At 48.6% G+C, this 19,039-nt stretch overlaps 1 protein-coding gene across 3 annotated transcripts in view; it reads left to right on the top strand.

Moving 5' to 3' along the window:
* Positions 1-19,039, top strand: part of GALNT14 (polypeptide N-acetylgalactosaminyltransferase 14) — an 805,599-nt gene that overhangs the window by 498,953 nt on the left and 287,607 nt on the right. For 2 of the 3 annotated variants that reach the window (XM_073671814.1, XM_073671812.1), the window contains exons 6-8: positions 1,136-1,257; positions 1,386-1,473; positions 11,638-11,722. In XM_073671814.1, the coding sequence (XP_073527915.1) occupies positions 1,136-1,257; positions 1,386-1,473; positions 11,638-11,722 (295 nt within the window). The remainder of the gene's footprint in view (positions 1-1,135; positions 1,258-1,385; positions 1,474-11,637; positions 11,723-19,039) is intronic. The other variant, XM_073671813.1, reaches the window with a different exon arrangement.

The raw sequence follows: 19,039 nt of genomic DNA, 5'->3' as shown, positions 1-19,039 counted from the left end.
TGACCAGCACCCAATGAGCTCCTATCTTTACCCAGGCTGCTCCCCCTATCTGCCCCTACACTACTTGGGATGTACCACCCCCCTCCCACTCCAGCCAGGAACAGACTCGGTCGTACCTGCACATTTCTAAGTGGGAGTACCGTCGGTCTGCTCCTCGGAAATGGGATGTGTGTAGTGCATGCAGCCTACCGAGCTCAGTTCCACACTCCATCCTTACCCGGGAGTGGAATATCACACCTCTGGGTTGAGGTGCAATACCCCTGTAGCAGCCGAATCCTCAGGGTGCTATACGTGCACCAGGGGCCAAATGTATGCATCGAAGTAGGGGGGCTGGCGGATCATCTTTGCTGTTTGATATTTGGTTGTTGCCTAAATATCCTGCTGTTTGGCTTTTCCTTGACCCCGCTGAAGTCTGACAAACCAGCCCCCCTTTCACTTCCAGACAGGTAAGTTGATAATTGTTTTAAAAGAAAGAGATCTTCAGGGGAGGATCCTCAAAGTAACTTAGCCCATCCCCTGAGGATCTCTACTGTCTAGTAAATGTAGTGATTGCATCAATCTAATGTGTGATCTAAATGTCAGATTCTCGGAACCTCGAGGATCATTTCCATGAGTGACGGGAGGGGTATGGAGGAATAGTAAAGAAAAATTGCACTTAAATTATGGCTTTGAAATTCACCATCCTTCACTTGCCTGCTGAACTTGATGATATTGTGCACTGTTTTTATCTTAATGTTAAATGTTCTGCCCCCTACTGGCCACCGGACAAATCCACATCTTCCACCTCAACCCTTTACTCGCTGGAGTAAATACATTTCCTTTTTGCCAACCTGTCTTCGTAATCTGTCCTCGCTCCTGAATTCTCTCCGGTTCTCCGATTGCTGGACAGTATAGAGAAAATGTGGTCATGTCAGAACTCTATGAAGGGATTAAAGAAAACTTTCTTCTCTAGAAGCCATGATTTTTCTTACACAGGACAAAAACATGTTGGCTTTAGAGGCAGCAGACTGGCACTGAGTGCTAGCATTTACTTTATCAACAATGCCTTTCCTCCTACGTTTTCTCTAATGATTAATATTTTCACGTTTCCTTTAAATGTATCCCCTCAGTGACCACATTTATTTTGTCTAAGCAGGTTTGATACGGTCTCGAGTGAGAGGAGCGGAGCTTGCGAAGGCCAGAGTGCTCACCTTCCTGGACAGTCACTGTGAAGTCAATAAGGACTGGCTCCCTCCCCTACTGAAAAGAGTGAAAGAGGTCAGATATCCCTCTACTGAGAGGAAAAATTATGGAGAAAAATTCCAAAAATGTAAAAAAAAATTGTTAACTACTAAGAAATGAGGAGGACGCAGATATTTACCATATATGTATTTATGTGCTCACAGGAGCCGACTCGTGTTGTCAGTCCTGTGATCGACATCATCAACCTGGACACATTTGCATATATTGCTGCATCTTCAGATCTCAGAGGAGGTGAGAAACGAGGTCATAAATTTCTAAATGCTAATTTTTTTCTCCATGAGGGGCAGTATTATAGTAGTTATATTCTTGTACATAGGAGGCAGTATTATAGCAGTTATATTCTTGTACATAGGAGCAGTATTATAGTAGTTATATTCTTGTACATAGGAGCAGTATTATAGTAGTTGTATTCTTGTACATAGGAGCAGTATTATAGCAGTTATATTCTTGTACATAGGGGGCAGTATTATAGTAGTTATATTCTTGTACATAGGGGGCAGTATTATAGTAGTTATATTCTTGTACATAGGAGGCAGTATTATAGCAGTTATATTCTTGTACATAGGAGCAGTATTATAGTAGTTATATTCTTGTACATAGGAGCAGTATTATAGTAGTTATATTCTTGTACATAGGAGCAGTATTATAGTAGTTGTATTCTTGTACATAGGAGCAGTATTATAGCAGTTATATTCTTGTACATAGGGGGCAGTATTATAGTAGTTATATTCTTGTACATAGGGGGCAGTATTATAGTAGTTATATTCTTGTACATAGGAGCAGTATTATAGTAGTTATATTCTTGTACATAGGAGCAGTATTATAGTAGTTATATTCTTGTACATAGGGGCAGTATTATAGTAGTTATATTCTTGTACATAGGGGGCAGTATTATAGTAGTTATATTCCTGTACATAGGGGGCAGTATTATAGTAGTTATAGTCTTGTACATAGGAGCAGTAGTATAGTAGTTATATTCTTGTACATAGGAGCAGTATTATAGTAGTTATATTCTTGTACATAGGAGCAGTATTATAGTAGTTATATTCTTGTACATAAAGGGCAGTATTATAGTAGTTATATTCTTGTACATAGGAGCAGTATTATAGTAGTTATATTCTTGTACATAGGGGCAGTATTATAGTAGTTATTTTCTTGTACATAGGGGGCAGTATTATAGTAGTTATATTCTTGTACATAGGAGCAGTATTATAGTAGTTATATTCTTGTACATAGGGGGCAGTATTACAGTTGTTATATTCTTGTACATAGGAGCATTATTATAGTAGATATATTCTTGTACATAGGAGCAGTATTATAGTAGTTATATTCTTGTACATAGGGGGAGTATTATAGTAGTTATATTCTTTTACATAGGAGCATTATTATAGTAGTTATATTCTTGTACATAGGGAGCAGTATTATAGTAGTTATATTCTTGTACATAGAAGCAGTATTATAGTAGTTATATTCTTGTACATATGAGCAGTATTATAGTAGTTATATTCTTGTACATAGGAGCAGTATTATAGTAGTTATATTCTTGTACATAGGAGCCGTATTATAGTAGTTATATTCTTGTACATAGGGGGCAGTATTATAGTAGTTATATTCTTGTACATAGGAGCAGTATTATAGTAGTTATATTCTTGTACATAGGAGCAGTATTATAGTAGTTATATTATTGTACATAGGGGGCAGTATTATAGTAGCTATATTCTTGTACATAGTAGCAGTATTATAGTAGTTATATTCTTGTACATAGGGGCAGTATTATAGTAGTTATATTCTTGTACATAGGGAGCAGTATTATAGTAGTTATATTCTTGTACATAGGAGCAGTATTATAGTAGTTATATTCTTGTACATAGGGGGCAGTATTATAGTACTTATATTCTTGTACATAGGAGCAGTATTATAGTAGATATATTCTTGTACATAGGAGCAGTATTATAGTAGATATATTCTTGTACATAGGAGCAGTATTATAGTAGTTATATTCTTGTACATAGGGGGCAGTATTATAGTACTTATATTCTTGTACATAGGAGCAGTATTATAGTAGATATATTCTTGTACATAGGAGCAGTATTATAGTAGTTATATTCTTGTACATAGGAGCAGTATTATAGTAGTTATATTCTTGTACATAGGGAGCAGTATTATAGTAGTTATATTCTTGTACATAGGAGCAGTATTATAGTAGTAATATTCTTGTACATAGGAGCAGTATTATAGTAGTAATATTCTTGTACATGTTTTTTCTGGTATTTTATTGGCGATCACTGTCCGTTTGTGACAGGAGATTGAGCACAATGGGCACTGTACATTCAGCGTCTTCTCCTCCCTGGCGCTGTCCATATGGATCAGTGCTATTTGGGATCAGCAAGGACTTTGTGATCTGCACAGTTCCCCCAAACAAATCAGAGGGTCCGGTGCTGCATCATAACTTCAGTTTTCGTAAGATTTTTAGTAAATGTTGCTCCCCATAGTCTGGAATAGTCGTTATTTTTACATTTTATTCTACATTACATGCTTCATTTACTCCTGTGCGCTTGGTCTCGGGAGCATTAAATGGAGTAAGTGTGTCGGGATTACAGATGAGCAGGACGCACTGTCTTACCTTCCACCCGAGCAGATGTTTTCTCCACCGCAGATCCAGACCCACTCAGGAAAGCTGCGCCTAATGTGGAAAACAAGCTGCCGGCAGATTACAATTTACTTTAGTAGCAGAGTGGAGTCACGGATATAAGGCATTGTAATTAATGCCCACGGGGTTTCCATGCTATTATATTAACCGTGCACAAACGTATGTGCTTACCAAATCACATATGCAGCTGCCTTACCGGGAGGGCGGAGAAAAGCGCTGCAGACAGTGCGCCCCAATAATCATTGCAAATCTAATACAAGGGGCCTTCACATTACTTGTAGAAAGAAGGTGATGTCATCATATGACATCATCTTTCAAGTACTACAGTCTAGTTTTTCCCATAGGTGAATGGGGTCGAGTTGAGTAATCAGATCAGACAAAAATGCGCAAGTTATTATTACTGACATTGCTTTGATATGAACATGGTGGGAATCTGTTAGAACAGGGGTAGTCCAACAGTTTTTTGCAAGCTCTGCTCACCTGGGTCACATGTCAGGTGAAGGGTCGCCCTGCGCACACACAGTAAAGTTGTTAATGTTTAGCAAACTTTTTAGAATTATTTACATCAAGATTTATTATTATTTGTTATCACGAAAACACATTCAGACCCCCGAACACATTCAAACCTCAAACCAGACCCCTAATATTAATTCAGGCCCTCACCACACAAAAAACATAAAATTAACCCCAAACCGGATCCATACATTTATTCAGACCCCAGACCAGACTTTAAAATTAGTTCAGACCTCTAAAATTATTCATCCATTTAACCACCCAATAAATTTTTGTACTCACCAAACCAGCCCCTTATTTTAATTCAGACCTTATACCAAGTCCCTAAAATTCAGCATACCATAAACCAGTTCCTAAAACTTAATGGAGACCCCAGACCAGAACTGAGTATTCTGCTTTTTTCTTTTTTATGCATTCGCCATACAGTCCTAGAGATATGAGACTTTTTATTTGGTTGTAGTTTTACTGGTCTTTATGCAGGGGCGAGGCTCATTGGATCCTCTGGGGCGTGTCTGTAGACTGCTCTACATAATTACTCTGTAAGGTCATCTCTATTTACATATATATATATATATATATATATATATATATATATATATACAGTACAGACCAAAAGTTTGGACACACCTTCTCATTTAAAGATTTTTCTGTATTTTCATGACTTTGAAAATTGTACATTCACACTGAAGGCATCAAAACTATGAATTAACACATGTGGAATTATATACTTAACAAAAAAGTGTGAAACAACTGAAAATATGTCTTATATTCTAGGTTCTTCAAAGTAGCCACCTTTTGCTTTGATGACTGCTTTGCACATGACGCGCCCCTGGGCCTTCTGTGTCGTGCGGCATCGCGCGCACGGGGGCTTACCCGGAGCCGGATCAGATGGGGGTAGTAGTCTCGTGGCGGTGACCCGGTCCGTGCCCAGGGAGTCAAACTAAGTGGCGAGTCTATTAGCAGTAGATGTTGGATGACTACGCCACCCGTTGAATGCAGCTTTGGAGCTGCCGCTGCAGGGCAGACCGCTGAGGCCGGTGGAAGGATGGTGCAGCGGGCATGGTATAACCCCCAACGGGAGGGGTATGGCCTCAGGGCAGCAGGTGTAGATGATGGAGGTTGTGATGGTGCAGCAAGGAGAGTCAGAAACGTATGGTGCAGTTTCAGGGTTTTTACTCACAGATGGTACTTCAGTCACTTCGGCCGGGAGTGACCACCCGAGCCGTACTGCGTTCACCAGGTGCGGGACTCGGCTAACCCCCAGGCAGTTCCAGAGCGTGGTCCTGAGCTCCCCTCTCTCTCTTTCTGCTGGCCGTCCCCACCAGGGATCCACCTTTGTCCGGCTCCCTCGGGCCTCTTGGTGGTTAAACCTTCTCTGGCTTTCCTGACCCTACTCGTGGTGTGCCTTCCTGGTGGATATGGTGAGGGTCATGGCAAAACTTGACCACGACCTCCGGTTCCTGGCTGAGGATCATTAGCCTCCACCAGTTTGGGTTCCGGTACCCGTTTCCGCCAACCCTTCACCCGGTAACTTGTGGGATCTCAGGGTTCCCTCTGGCTCTGCGTCTCTGGGCCTTTCTTCCTCCTCTCTCTCCACTGCAGGCTTGGCCCTGGAGCTGGGCCCAGCCGGAGCCACAGCTCCCTGTCAGCCCTCCTGGCTGAGCTCCTCTGCTCTGCTTCTCCTCAGACTGACTGACTGACCCTGTCCTAAGATGGTGCCCACCATATATACTCCCTCTATGTGTGAGCCCAGGTGACTAGCACCCAATGGGCTCCTATCTCTATGCCCAGAGCCCCTCCCCTATCTGCCCCTACACTACTGGGATGTTCCACCCCCCCTCCCACTCCAGCCAGGGACAGACACTGTCGTACCTGCACATTCACCTAGTGGGAGTACCATTGATCTGTCCCCCGGAAATGGGATGAGTGTAGTGCATGCAGCTAGCTGAGCTCAGTCCCACACTCCATCCTTACCCGGGAGTGGAATACCACACCTCTGGCTCGAGGTGCACTACCCCTGTAGCAGCCGAGTCCTCGGGGTGCTACATTCCCCCCTGGTAAGCCACAGCACGTCCTCGGGCTGTAAAAGAGCAAAACATACAAACATACAAAAAATTTTAAAGTGCACTTACATATAAGATATATTAACTTTCACTCATCCCTTTATGGGAGGTACTTTTCTCTTTTAACGTTACAAGTATAAAACATTACGAACACACACATTTATAAAATATCATTAACTCTTTTAGCATAATAAAAACTTTTTCATAAGAAACATTCTTGATCCCTGGCCACCGTGCAACTTGTGACCAGGTAAAGTGCAACAGTCACTTGTAGAAAAACAGTTTTTCTTTAAAACCGGAAGGGGGCGCTTTAGAAAGCGCAACTATATACAGGGTATGGCCGCTCTCAGTCCTCGGCCAGGTAAAGGGAAAGAACGACCGCTCTCAGTCCTCGGTCAGTGGGAATAGGGGAATGGCTGCTCACAGTCCTCAGCCTGTGGGGAGATGGGATGGCTGCTCACAGTCCTCAGCCTGTTTAAGGATAGGGGACGCAGGTAACAGTTCACACTTGTCCCAACGGGGAACTCACTTTACTCTAGCAGCATAACAAGTACCCTACGGGTAACTATGTACAGCTCCACTTTACCGTACTTCAGTAACGGCATCCTCCTGCTCCTTCCTGAGGGTAATCTTCAAACCCGTCCGGGTCCTCTTGATTCTCCTCATACCGCAGCTCTTCCTCCGTCAACCGGTGTACATGAAGGGCGTACGGTTCTTTGGCACACTGGTGCCGGGTGAAAGTGACCTCGTCACCCAGGTAAAGGTCACGTCCGCGATGTCCCTCCGGCAGATGAGACTCGACATCCCTGCGGGTGACAAAGACGTCGCCGGGGGTTCGGTGATCCCGGATAAAGCCCCAACCGTGCTCAAGTTGGAACTTGATTACGGTCCCGGTGGCGCGGGGACCGTGGGCCGCACGGCGGTCTCGCCGGGTCCGGCTTTTCTGCTCCGCACTCTGAACTTGCAGCCGCTCCTCGCGGACCCGCCTCTCTCGCCGCTCCCTGTCGAAGACCTCCAGTTGTTGCCGGCAGCACTCCGCACGCTCGGCTGCGGCCGCCCGGGTCTCTTGGGTGAAGCCGATGAGGTTTTCTCCAGTGGGGTCCCATGCGAACTGCGCCTCCTCCAACGGGAGTGGGGTGATCTTGGCGGGTGCCGGAGCCGGGATCAGGGGCTCACACAGGGGCCTTTCCTTCCGGAGTCGGGGATGGTAGTACTCCGGTGGCCACTCAAAGGGCTGCCCATCTGGGCAAGCATGCTGGGCGAACAGGTCTTCACCCAAGGGCAGGACTTTGAGGGTTGAGGGCGCGGTGATGGCAGCGGCGCCCGGATTCACCAGGCCTTGCGACCAGGCCAGTGGCGTCTCCTGCTTGGCCGCGCTCGGGGTTGAGGCGCGTGACGTCACAGGGGGCTTGGCCGCGGCTCCTGCTTGAGGCCTAGTCTGGAGCGGTGGCGGTGCAGCAACGGGCACGGTCGGTGGGATTTCGGGCTCTGCGACGGGGAGCTGGGGCAGGCTTGCGGTTGCTGGGCTTGGGGTAGTAACGTCCCCTTTACCTGCCTCCGTCTCTTCAGCTCCTTCCACGGCGTCGTCTCCGGCCTTCATCCCTTCCGCACCGGCTTCAGGGGCAGGCGTGCTCCTCGTTGCGGGTGGTGTCCTTTGCTGGCGGGTTCCAGCCTGCAGGGCCATCTCTCTGCTCCACTCAGCTAGTACTTCTCGCTGTACTCGGGCCATCTTCCGAGCCAGGCCCTCCAGCGCGGTCCGTGCATGCTCCCGATCTTTGGGGAGCTGTGCCAGAATCTCCACCAGGCCTTCTGGGGTGGCGGCCTGCAGCAGGCTCCTGACCACAGGGTCGGTGCTGCCTGACTCTCCCTCCATCTCCGGGTGCGAACTCTCCAGACTCCTCCAGGCTGCACCCATCCTCACTCTTTTGTTCTTGATCCGCCCACACTGAGGGTGGTCCCGGGGCAACTTGGTGATTGTCAGTTCCAGGGGCAGTCCCCCCACGCTGATGGACATCTCTATCATTGCAGTCTCTGCTGGTGGGGGCGGTCTTTGCTTTTGGCGCTCTTCTGGGACCAGGCCCACGATGGGAGGTAGTCTCTTGCCACCCTCTGGCACGCCCATAATGGCGTCCGCTCTGCCAGGGCGGGAAATCTTCTCAGATGGCGGGAACCGTCTCCCAATGGCGGGAAACTCTGTGGATGGCGGGAAAAGACTGCAGATGGCGGGCAAACGGCGGGAAACGATCCGAGATGGCGTCCGATGGCGGGGACCCTCCGGAACCGGCGGGAGACTTCTTCTTACGGTACAGATAAACTTTTCTTCAGGCACGCAGTACCCGGTGGTGGCGGGCACATGATCCTGCCGACTACGCCAAAGTTGACGCGCCCCTGGGCCTTCTGTGTCGTGCGGCATCGCGCGCACGGGGGCTTACCCGGAGCCGGATCAGATGGGGGTAGTAGTCTCGTGGCGGTGACCCGGTCCGTGCCCAGGGAGTCAAACTAAGTGGCGAGTCTATTAGCAGTAGATGTTGGATGACTACGCCACCCGTTGAATGCAGCTTTGGAGCTGCCGCTGCAGGGCAGACCGCTGAGGCCGGTGGAAGGATGGTGCAGCGGGCATGGTATAACCCCCAACGGGAGGGGTATGGCCTCAGGGCAGCAGGTGTAGATGATGGAGGTTGTGATGGTGCAGCAAGGAGAGTCAGAAACGTATGGTGCAGTTTCAGGGTTTTTACTCACAGATGGTACTTCAGTCACTTCGGCCGGGAGTGACCACCCGAGCCGTACTGCGTTCACCAGGTGCGGGACTCGGCTAACCCCCAGGCAGTTCCGGAGCGTGGTCCTGAGCTCCCCTCTCTCTCTTTCTGCTGGCCGTCCCCACCAGGGATCCACCTTTGTCCGGCTCCCTCGGGCCTCTTGGTGGTTAAACCTTCTCTGGCTTTCCTGACCCTACTCGTGGTGTGCCTTCCTGGTGGATATGGTGAGGGTCGTGGCAAAACTTGACCACGACCTCCGGTTCCTGGCTGAGGATCATTAGCCTCCACCAGTTTGGGTTCCGGTACCCGTTTCCGCCAACCCTTCACCCGGTAACTTGTGGGATCTCAGGGTTCCCTCTGGCTCTGCGTCTCTGGGCCTTTCTTCCTCCTCTCTCTCCACTGCAGGCTTGGCCCTGGAGCTGGGCCCAGCCGGAGCCACAGCTCCCTGTCAGCCCTCCTGGCTGAGCTCCTCTGCTCTGCTTCTCCTCAGACTGACTGACTGACCCTGTCCTAAGATGGTGCCCACCATATATACTCCCTCTATGTGTGAGCCCAGGTGACTAGCACCCAATGGGCTCCTATCTCTATGCCCAGAGCCCCTCCCCTATCTGCCCCTACACTACTGGGATGTTCCACCCCCCCTCCCACTCCAGCCAGGGACAGACACTGTCGTACCTGCACATTCACCTAGTGGGAGTACCATTGATCTGTCCCCCGGAAATGGGATGAGTGTAGTGCATGCAGCTAGCTGAGCTCAGTCCCACACTCCATCCTTACCCGGGAGTGGAATACCACACCTCTGGCTCGAGGTGCACTACCCCTGTAGCAGCCGAGTCCTCGGGGTGCTACACACACTCTTGGCATTCTCTTGATGAGCTTCAAGAGGTAGTCACCGGAAATGGTCTTCCAACAATCTTGAAGGAGTTCCCAGAGATGCTTAGCACTTGTTGGCCCTTTTGCCGTCATTCTGCGGTCCAGCTCACCCCAAACCATCTCGATTGGGTTCAGGTCTGGTGACTGTGGAGGCCAGGTCATCTGGCGTAGCACCCCATCACTCTCCTTCTTGGTCAAATAGCCCTTACACAGCCTGGAGGTGGGTTTGGGGTCATTCTCCTGTTGAAAAATAAATGATGGTCCAACTAAACCAAACCGGATGGAATAGCATGCCGCTTCAAGATGCTGTGGTAGCCATGCTGGATCAAAATGCCTTCAATTTTGAATAAATCCCCAACAGTTTGACCAGCAAAACACCCCCACACCATCACACCTCCTCCTCCATGCTTCACGGTGGGAACCAGGCATGTAGAGTCCATCCGTTCATCTTTTCTGCGTCGCACAAAGACACGGTGGTTGGAACCAAAGATCTCAAATTTGGACTCATCAGACCAAAGCACAGATTTCCACTGGTCTAATATCCATTCCTTGTGTTCTTTAGCCCAAACTTGTCTCTTCTGCTTGTTGCCTGTCCTTAGCAGTGGTTTCCTAGCAGCTATTTTACCATGAAGGCCTGCTGCACAAAGTCTCCTCTTAACAGTTGTTGAAGAGATGTGTCTGCTGCTAGAACTCTGTGTGGCATTGACCTGGTCTCTAATCTGAGCTGCTGTTAACCTGCGATTTCTGAGGCTGGTGACTCGGATAAACTTATCCTCAGAAGCAGAGGTGACTCTTGGTCTTCCTTTCCTGGGGCGGTCCTCATGTGAGACAGTTTCTTTGTAGCGCTTGATGGTTTTTGCAACTGCACTTGGGGACACTTTCAAAGTTTTCCCAATTTTTCGGACTGACTGACCTTCATTTCTTAAAGCAATGATGGCCACTCATTTTTCTTTACTTAGCTGCTTTTTCTTGCCATAATACAAATTCTAACAGTCTATTCAATAGGACTATCAGCTGTGTATCCACCTGACTTCTGCACAACACAACTGATGGTCCCAACCCCATTTATAAGGCAAGAAATCCCACTTATTAAACCTGACAGGGCACACCTGTGAAGTGAAAACCATTTCCGGTGACTACCTCTTGAAGCTCATCAAGAGAATGCGAAGAGTGTGCAAAGCAGTCATCAAAGCAAAAGGTGGCTACTTTGAAGAACCTAGAATATAAGACATATTTTCAGTTGTTTCATACTTTTTTGTTAAGTATATAATTCCACATGTGGTAATTCATAGTTTTGATGCCTTCAGAGTTAATGTACAATTTTCATAGTAATGAAAATACAGAAAAATCTTTAAATGAGAAGGTGTGTCCAAACTTTTGGTCTGTACTGTATATATATATATATATATATTTATATATATATAGCCTGCAGTACCAGATACAGCCAATTAAACAGAGTGGCGCTGTTTTTGACGGAAAAAAAATAAATTCCTACATTTTCTATATTTATTTACATATACATATTTTTTTTTTTTATCAGGTTTTGACTGGAGTTTGCACTTTAAATGGGAGCAGCTCACTACAGAACAAAAAGCTAAAAGACTGGACCCCACAGAACCAATAAAGTAAGTATAATAACCTAAATTGCAACATCCATATCAGTCCTGGCAGGGATCAGTAGCTGTGATTCCAGAAAAAGGATTCCTCTCAGAACTCCAATATTTCATACAGAGACTTAAAAAAGTTTTCCTGTTAAATTCTGTACATTGTCAACAGAAACTTATACGACTGATGGACAGTAAAAAAAACATGTGATAAAGATCCGGTTGTTGGCTGTATGTAAGGAGCAGGCTCATGAGCTCGCTCTAATCTCAGCAGATTAACTGTTTGGATGCAGTAGTGAATAGTGACTGCGCCATCTAAGCTGTCAGACGGAGGTTGGGGGCTTCATCGGAGGTCAGAAAAATTACAATATTAGTGTTAATGTGTATGGTATTGTACAAGCAATCAAGTGATCACAGGTTCAAGTCTCTAAGGAAGACTGATAAAAAAAGTAAACAAAAAAACAAAGTTTAATGTTAACTACTTCTGGACTGCCCATAGACTTTAAATACCCAGGCTTTCCACACTTTACTCTGCACTGATGTTAAAATGTCAATGCAGAGTAAGCTGCTTGCACAAGATAAGGGAGCCAGTAGTCAGACACAGACGGACTCCTGACAGTGAAGGCTGAGATGGTTTACTACAATATCTGTCTTCCTGAGCACTATATACACAATGCTGAACAGCTATGTGTATTCTGTTATTGGAAGCACTGTAAGCCCTTTCTCCTCCGGATCAGCAGTCATGTGATCGCTGGATGTGGGGAGGGAGCAGGAGCTGCTGGATCGTAGGAGACCCAGTCATTCTGCTATGCATTCATGAGACTGAATTTCTCCTGCTCCAGTGGCAGGGGAAATCATCAATAAAAATTTTTCATTAACATGTTAAAATTCCCCCCAAAAAATATTTTACAATGTTATGTGGGGCAGAGTGAGTAAAATAAATGAAAATTAAAAATATCTAAAAAAAAACAAGAAAAATAAATAAAACTGAAAAAAAAAAAAAAAAAAAAAAGCTCAACTTTGAATCGCTGTAAAAAAAAAAAATCTAATATACAGTACAGACCAAAAGTTTGGACACACCTTCTCATTTAAAGATTTTTCTGTATTTTCATGACTATGAAAATTGTACATTCAAACTGAAGGCATCAAAACTATGAATTAACACATGTGGAATTATATACTTAACAAAAAAGTGTGAAGCAACTGAAAATATGTCTTATATTCTAGGTTCTTCAAAGTAACCACCTTTTGCTTTGATGACTGCTTTGCACACTCTTGGCATTCTCTTGATGAGCTTCAAGAGGTAGTCACCGGAAATGGTCTTCCAACAATCTTGAAGGAGTTCCCAGAGATGCTTAGCACTTGTTGGCCCTTTTGCCTTCACTCTGCGGTCCAGCTCACCCCAAACCATCTCGATTGGGTTCAGGTCTGGAGACTGTGGAGGCCAGGTCATCTGGCATAGCACCCCATCACTCTCCTTCTTGGTCAAATAGCCCTTACACAGCCTGGAGGTGTGTTTGGGGTCATTGTCCTGTTGAAAAATAAATGATGGTCCAACTAAACGCAAACCAGATGGAATAGCATGCCGCTGAAAGATGCTGTGGAAGCCATGATGGTTCAGTATGCCTTCAATTTTGAATAAATCCCCAACAGTGTCACCAGCAAAGCACCCCCACACCATCACACCTCCTCCTCCATGCTTCACGGTGGGAACCAGGCATGTAGAGTCCATCCGTTCACCTTTTCTGCATCGCACAAAGACACGGTGGTTGGAACCAAAGATCTCAAATTTGGACTCATCAGACCAAAGCACAGATTTCCACTGGTCTAATGTCCATTCCTTGTGTTCTTTAGTCCAAACAAGTCTCTTCTGCTTGTTGCCTGTCCTTAGCAGTGGTTTCCTAGCAGCTATTTTACCATGAAGGCCTGCTGCACAAAGTCTCCTCTTAACAGTTGTTGAAGAGATGTGTCTGCTGCTAGAACTCTGTGTGGCATTGACCTGGTCTCTAATCTGAGCTGCTGTTAACCTGCGATTTCTGAGGCTGGTGACTCGGATAAACTTATCCTCAGATGCAGAGGTGACTCTTGGTCTTCCTTTCCTGGGGCGGTCCTCATGTGAGCCAATTTCTTTGTAGCGCTTCATGGTTTTTGCAACTGCACTTGGGGACACTTTCAAAGTTTCCCAATTTTTCGCACTGACTGACCTTCATTTCTTAAAGTAATGATGGCCACTCATTTTTTTTTACTTAGCTGCTTTTTTCTTGCCATAATACAAATTCTAACAGTCTATTCAGTAGGACTATCAGCAGTGTATCTGTGGCACCCCAGGGGTCTGGTTGCCACAGTAATAGGAATATTACGTCTGAGAGCAAGTGGGAGGTTTCTCTGGTCAGGAGCCCTAAGCATGCAACACCGCCCGCCCAGACCTGGGAGGGGAGGAATCTGCCCTTATAAACTGGGTCTGGGGCGGGATTAGGAGAGTCAGAGCCTGGAGAGGGAAAGTTACAGCAGGAGCTCTGTAGGAGCAGGAGTGAGTGCCAGGGGCTGGAAGCCAGATAGCTCGCCCTGGCTGAAGACACTAAGACCGGACACGGAGTCCGAGGCTGTGGGGACATTCAGGTCCAGCAGCAGAATCCAACCGGCAGGGGATTCCAGGTCCTCTGGCCATAGAAGCCCGGAGGCACGGTCACAAGCAAGGGACCAGCACCGCCATCGTGGAGCGGAAGCTAACAGAAGGCCCCAAGTCACCGGCCATACGGGTGAGCACCACACGGTACACTCAGTGACGTGGGCTACTTCTACCCGCATACAGCAATGTTGCCAGGAAGAGTGCAGATAGACGGGGAGGCCTACAACTCCACCCGGCCAGGGGAGATCCTGCTTGCTCACAGACTGACCAGGCCTCTACTGCTAACCAGTACTCCCGGGAGGGTCTGCTTTATAACACCAGTAAAGACCCTGAACTGCACTGCACGGACTCTGAGTTGTTCCTGCTGCGCTCGTGCACCATCACTCCCATCATCCACACCAACTGCCCTGAGGCTATACTTCCCCCGTGGGGAGTAATCCCATTCTTAGCTGCACACACAACACCGGCCTCAGCGGTCTGCCATGCAGCGGTGGTCCCCACTGACCGCAATCCACGGGTGGCGTAGTCGGACCATTATCATACTAATAAGACTGCCACTGAATTAACCACCCTGGGCACGGACCGGGTCATCGCCACGGAGACTACAACCCCCAGCGATCCGGCTCCGGGTATTCCCCGCACACACGTGCACGCACAACACAGGCCCAGGGGGCGAGTCAACTTTGGCGTAGTCGGCAGGATTCAAACCAGCCTGCTACCACCGGGTACTGCCCGCCTTCAGAGACTGAGATACTTACTATGGTGAAGTTTTCCCGCCAGCCGGAGTCGTTTCCCGCCATCGGACGCCATCTTGGGTCGTTTCCCGCCATCTTCTGCCGTCTTCCCGCCATCCGCAGCCGCTTCCCGCCATCGGACGCCATCTTCGGGACCCTGAAAGCGCGCGTGGACGTCGAAGGGCGTGGACGCCGAAAGCGCGCGAGATCCGAAGCTCCGCCCCACGCACTGATGCTGCGTAAGGTCCTGGAAGGGAGAGGGAGCGTCGCTGACGTCACAGGAGCGCGACGCAAGGTCCTCAACCCCGACGATCGACTGCGGAGCCGCCGCCTACGGAGGAAGATCATCGCAAGGTAGGCCATGGTCCACTAGGGGGGAAGGAGGATGTCGGATACAGAGGGAAGCTCCACCGCCACAGCCACCGCCAGCGCAACCGCTGCTGCGGTCATGCCGTTCACCATGCCCTATATCCCGGGGGCAACCTGGCTACCCCAGTACTCAGGGGAGTCACATACCCTAAGTAACTTTAGGGAAAGACTGGACAGCCTCTTCCAGGTATACCCCCTCACGGAAGAGCAAAAAGTAAGCATCTTGGTGGCCCAGTTAATTGGGGCAGCCTAAAGGGAGGTAAAGTCCTGGCCATCTGGGAAGAAGAGGACTGTCAGAGAGATACTAGCCCGTCTGAAAGACACATTTGACACCCGCACCTCAGCTGAAATAAAACTCAGATTTTACGGGTGCAAACAGCGGGCACATGAAAGTATAAGGGACTATGCTCTAAACTTACAAGAGGCCCTGAGAGCCATTAAACAGGCAGACCCTGACAGCGTGAGGAATGAGGACGAACTGTTGACCGAGCAATTCATAGAGGGTCTGCTGTCCAACGCCCACCGAACCCAGTTACGTGCTATGGCCCTGCAGAACCCTGACCTAGACTTTGCGAAGTTCAAGGACAGAGCCATCCGAGTGCTCCGAGAACCGGCACCGGGTGGCGCTGTAACCCACCGGCGCCCTGCTATTACCTATCCTCAGGAGGCGGTGCCCTTGTCTACGGAGGCTGTGGGAGCTGGTGCGCAAGCTTTGGATACCAACCCGGCTACTGACCTGCACCATCAGGTCCAAGAGCTAACCAAAAGCGTAGCCGCGCTAACCAGAACCGTGCAGTCTTTACAGGTCTCTTCTCCAGGAAAGATCCAGCTGGCATCTGGACCGGAGGACGTCCCGTGGCACCGACAGAGTAAGACCCCACCGGCCAGAGGAAGACCCAGCGACAGATACAACGAGGACGGACGACCCATCTGCCGCCGCTGCAATCAACCCGGACACATGGCAAGGTACTGTCATTTAAACGGGCACAACCTGTGGTAGAGGGCCAACCCCCAGGCCTAAGATCATCAGGCCCATCGAACTGGCGTGACAAATACGTAGGGGGACGTCCGGTCTTGCCTGTGGTACTGGATGGCATTCCTATGAGTGCCCTACTAGACACTGGGTCACAGGTGACTACCATCCCCTACGTGCTCTTCAAGTGGTACTGGAATGACTCGGACATAACCCGCTACCCAGATGACGACCTGAGCATTATCGCCAGCAATGGTCAGCCCGTGCCGCAGATAGGATTTAAAGAGGTGACCATCAAGGTCGGTAAAGTTGAACTGCCGGCACAAGGACTGATCATTGTGGACATTGACCGTCGCGAGAGTCACCCAAAAATAACCCTAGGTACTAATGTAATTGAAAACTGTCTTGCAGAGGTGATTCTTATTTTGCAACAGGTTGCCAAGAACGCCAGTTGCAGCCAGCAGCGTGTGCTCCAAAAGGAGATCCGGGCACTGATGAAGTGGCAACAAGTGGAATTATCTGGTGGTGAGATAGGTAGCGTGAGAATGTGTGACCCGTTCCCTATTGCCATGCCCCCGAAGAGCGAGATGATGATTTGGTGCCGGGCAGCTATTGGTCTGAGAGGTAGAGACTACCAAGCAATGGTGGAACCCATCTACTCAGACAGTAGGCCCACCATTTTGACAGCGCGGGGGGTGGTCGATGTACGCCATGGGAGGGTACCAGTCCGCATCATAAACATCGGGGAGAGAGAAGTACACCTGCTCCGGTATGCCACGCTAGCCAAATTGTTTACCATAAACCAGAACTCCGTACAGGCCGTGGAACCCTTGCCTCCATCTCAACCAGAGGAAGGTAACGGCTCTAAGAAACAAATGGGGGACTGGTGCCAGCAACTGCATTTGGGTACTGACTCCACTCCTTCACACCAAAAACAGGGAGTCTACCGGGTGGTTCAAGAGTACGAGAGAGTGTTTAGCAAACACCCGCTAGACTTTGGGCGAGTAAAGGGGGTAGAACATCACATCCCCACGGGAGACCATCCTCCCATAAAGGAGAGATACCGACCCGTACCCCCTGCACACTATCAGCACGCCAAGGGGATGTTAAAAGACATGAAGGAGGCTTGGGTAATTAGGGACAGCTGTAGCCCCTGGGCAGCTCCACTAGTCTTAGTGAAAAAGAAAGACAACACCATGAGAATGTGTGTAGACTACAGGAAGGTCAACCGTATCACACACAAAGATGCGTACCCGTTACCAAGGATAGAAGAGTCCTTAGCTGCATTAAAATCTGCTAACTTCTTCTCTACTTTGGATCTCACTAGCGGGTACTGGCAGGTTCCTATAGCAGAGGCGGACCGGGAGAAGACCGCATTCACCACCCCGATGGGACTCAGCGAATTTAACTGTATGCCGTTCGGGCTCTGCAACGCACCAGGAACCTTCCAACGGTTGATGGAATGCTGTCTGGGACACTGGAACTTCGAGACGGTCCTATTATACCTGGACGATGTCATCGTCTATTCCAAGACCTATGAGGACCATCTGGAACACCTGGCAGAAGTGTTTGAAGCCCTGGCAAACTATGGCCTAAAGGTAAAACCCTCAAAGTGTCATCTACTGAAGCCAAAGGTACAGTACCTGGGACACGTGGTGAGTGCTGACGGAGCAGCCCCCGACCCTGACAAGATCACCGTGATTAAGGACTGGCCAAGACCATCCTGCATAAAGGAAGTGCGGCAGTTCCTCGGGTTGGTAGGCTACTACCGAAGATTCATTCCCGGTTTTACCAAGAAGGCAGCTCCTATGCAGGACCTCCTGATAGGCCAGTCCAGGAAGGCCAAAAACCAGAAGCCACCCTTCAGATGGGAAGAGCTGGAAGAGGAATCATTCCGCCAGCTGAAGATGGCCCTCACGGGGGATGAAATCCTGGCGTACCCTGATTACAGCCAGCCCTTTATCCTCCACACGGACGCAAGCAACATCGGGCTAGGAGCCATGCTGTCCCAGATCCAGCAGGGGAGAGAACGGGTAATTGCTTACGCCAGCCGAAAACTGCGACCCACGGAAAGAAACCCTGAGAATTACAGCTCGTTCAAGCTAGAGTTCCTGGCAGTGGTGTGGGCGGTAACCGAACGTTTTAAGCATTACCTTGCCTCTTCCAGGTTCACAGTGTACACGGACAACAACCCGTTGACACACCTGGACACTGCAAGACTGGGTGCCCTGGAGCAGAGATGGATGGCCCTCCTGTCCAATTATGAGTTCACGATCAAATACCGGGCAGGACGCTCCAATACCAACGCGGACGCCCTGTCCAGGATGCCAAACCTACCGGATGGAGGGGAAGATCCAGAAGAACTGGAAGAGGTCGAACTCCCTGCGTTCCACCGTCATGGGATTACTCAGTATTCCCACCGTGTGAGGGGCCAGCGATCCGCTACATTCAACCCCTTACCCCATTACAACTGGGCGGAGACGCAAGACAGTGACCCCGCAGTCCGTCTGGTGAAGGAGATGCTGATCCAGGCTGACGCCCGCCTGGACCCAGACGCTCCGGAAGAGACCAAGCAACTGTGGACGGAAAAAAGCAGACTGTTTCTCTACAAGGAGAGGTTGTGCCGCAGAATG

This window comes from Phyllobates terribilis, unplaced genomic scaffold, assembly GCF_046119375.1.
Source record: "Phyllobates terribilis strain yellow unplaced genomic scaffold, ASM4611937v1 Scaffold_3__8_contigs__length_932513732, whole genome shotgun sequence".
NCBI classification, from domain to species: Eukaryota; Metazoa; Chordata; class Amphibia; order Anura; family Dendrobatidae; genus Phyllobates; species Phyllobates terribilis.
Note: the sequence above shows the minus strand (reverse complement) of the source record. Positions and strands in the feature narration are given on the sequence as shown.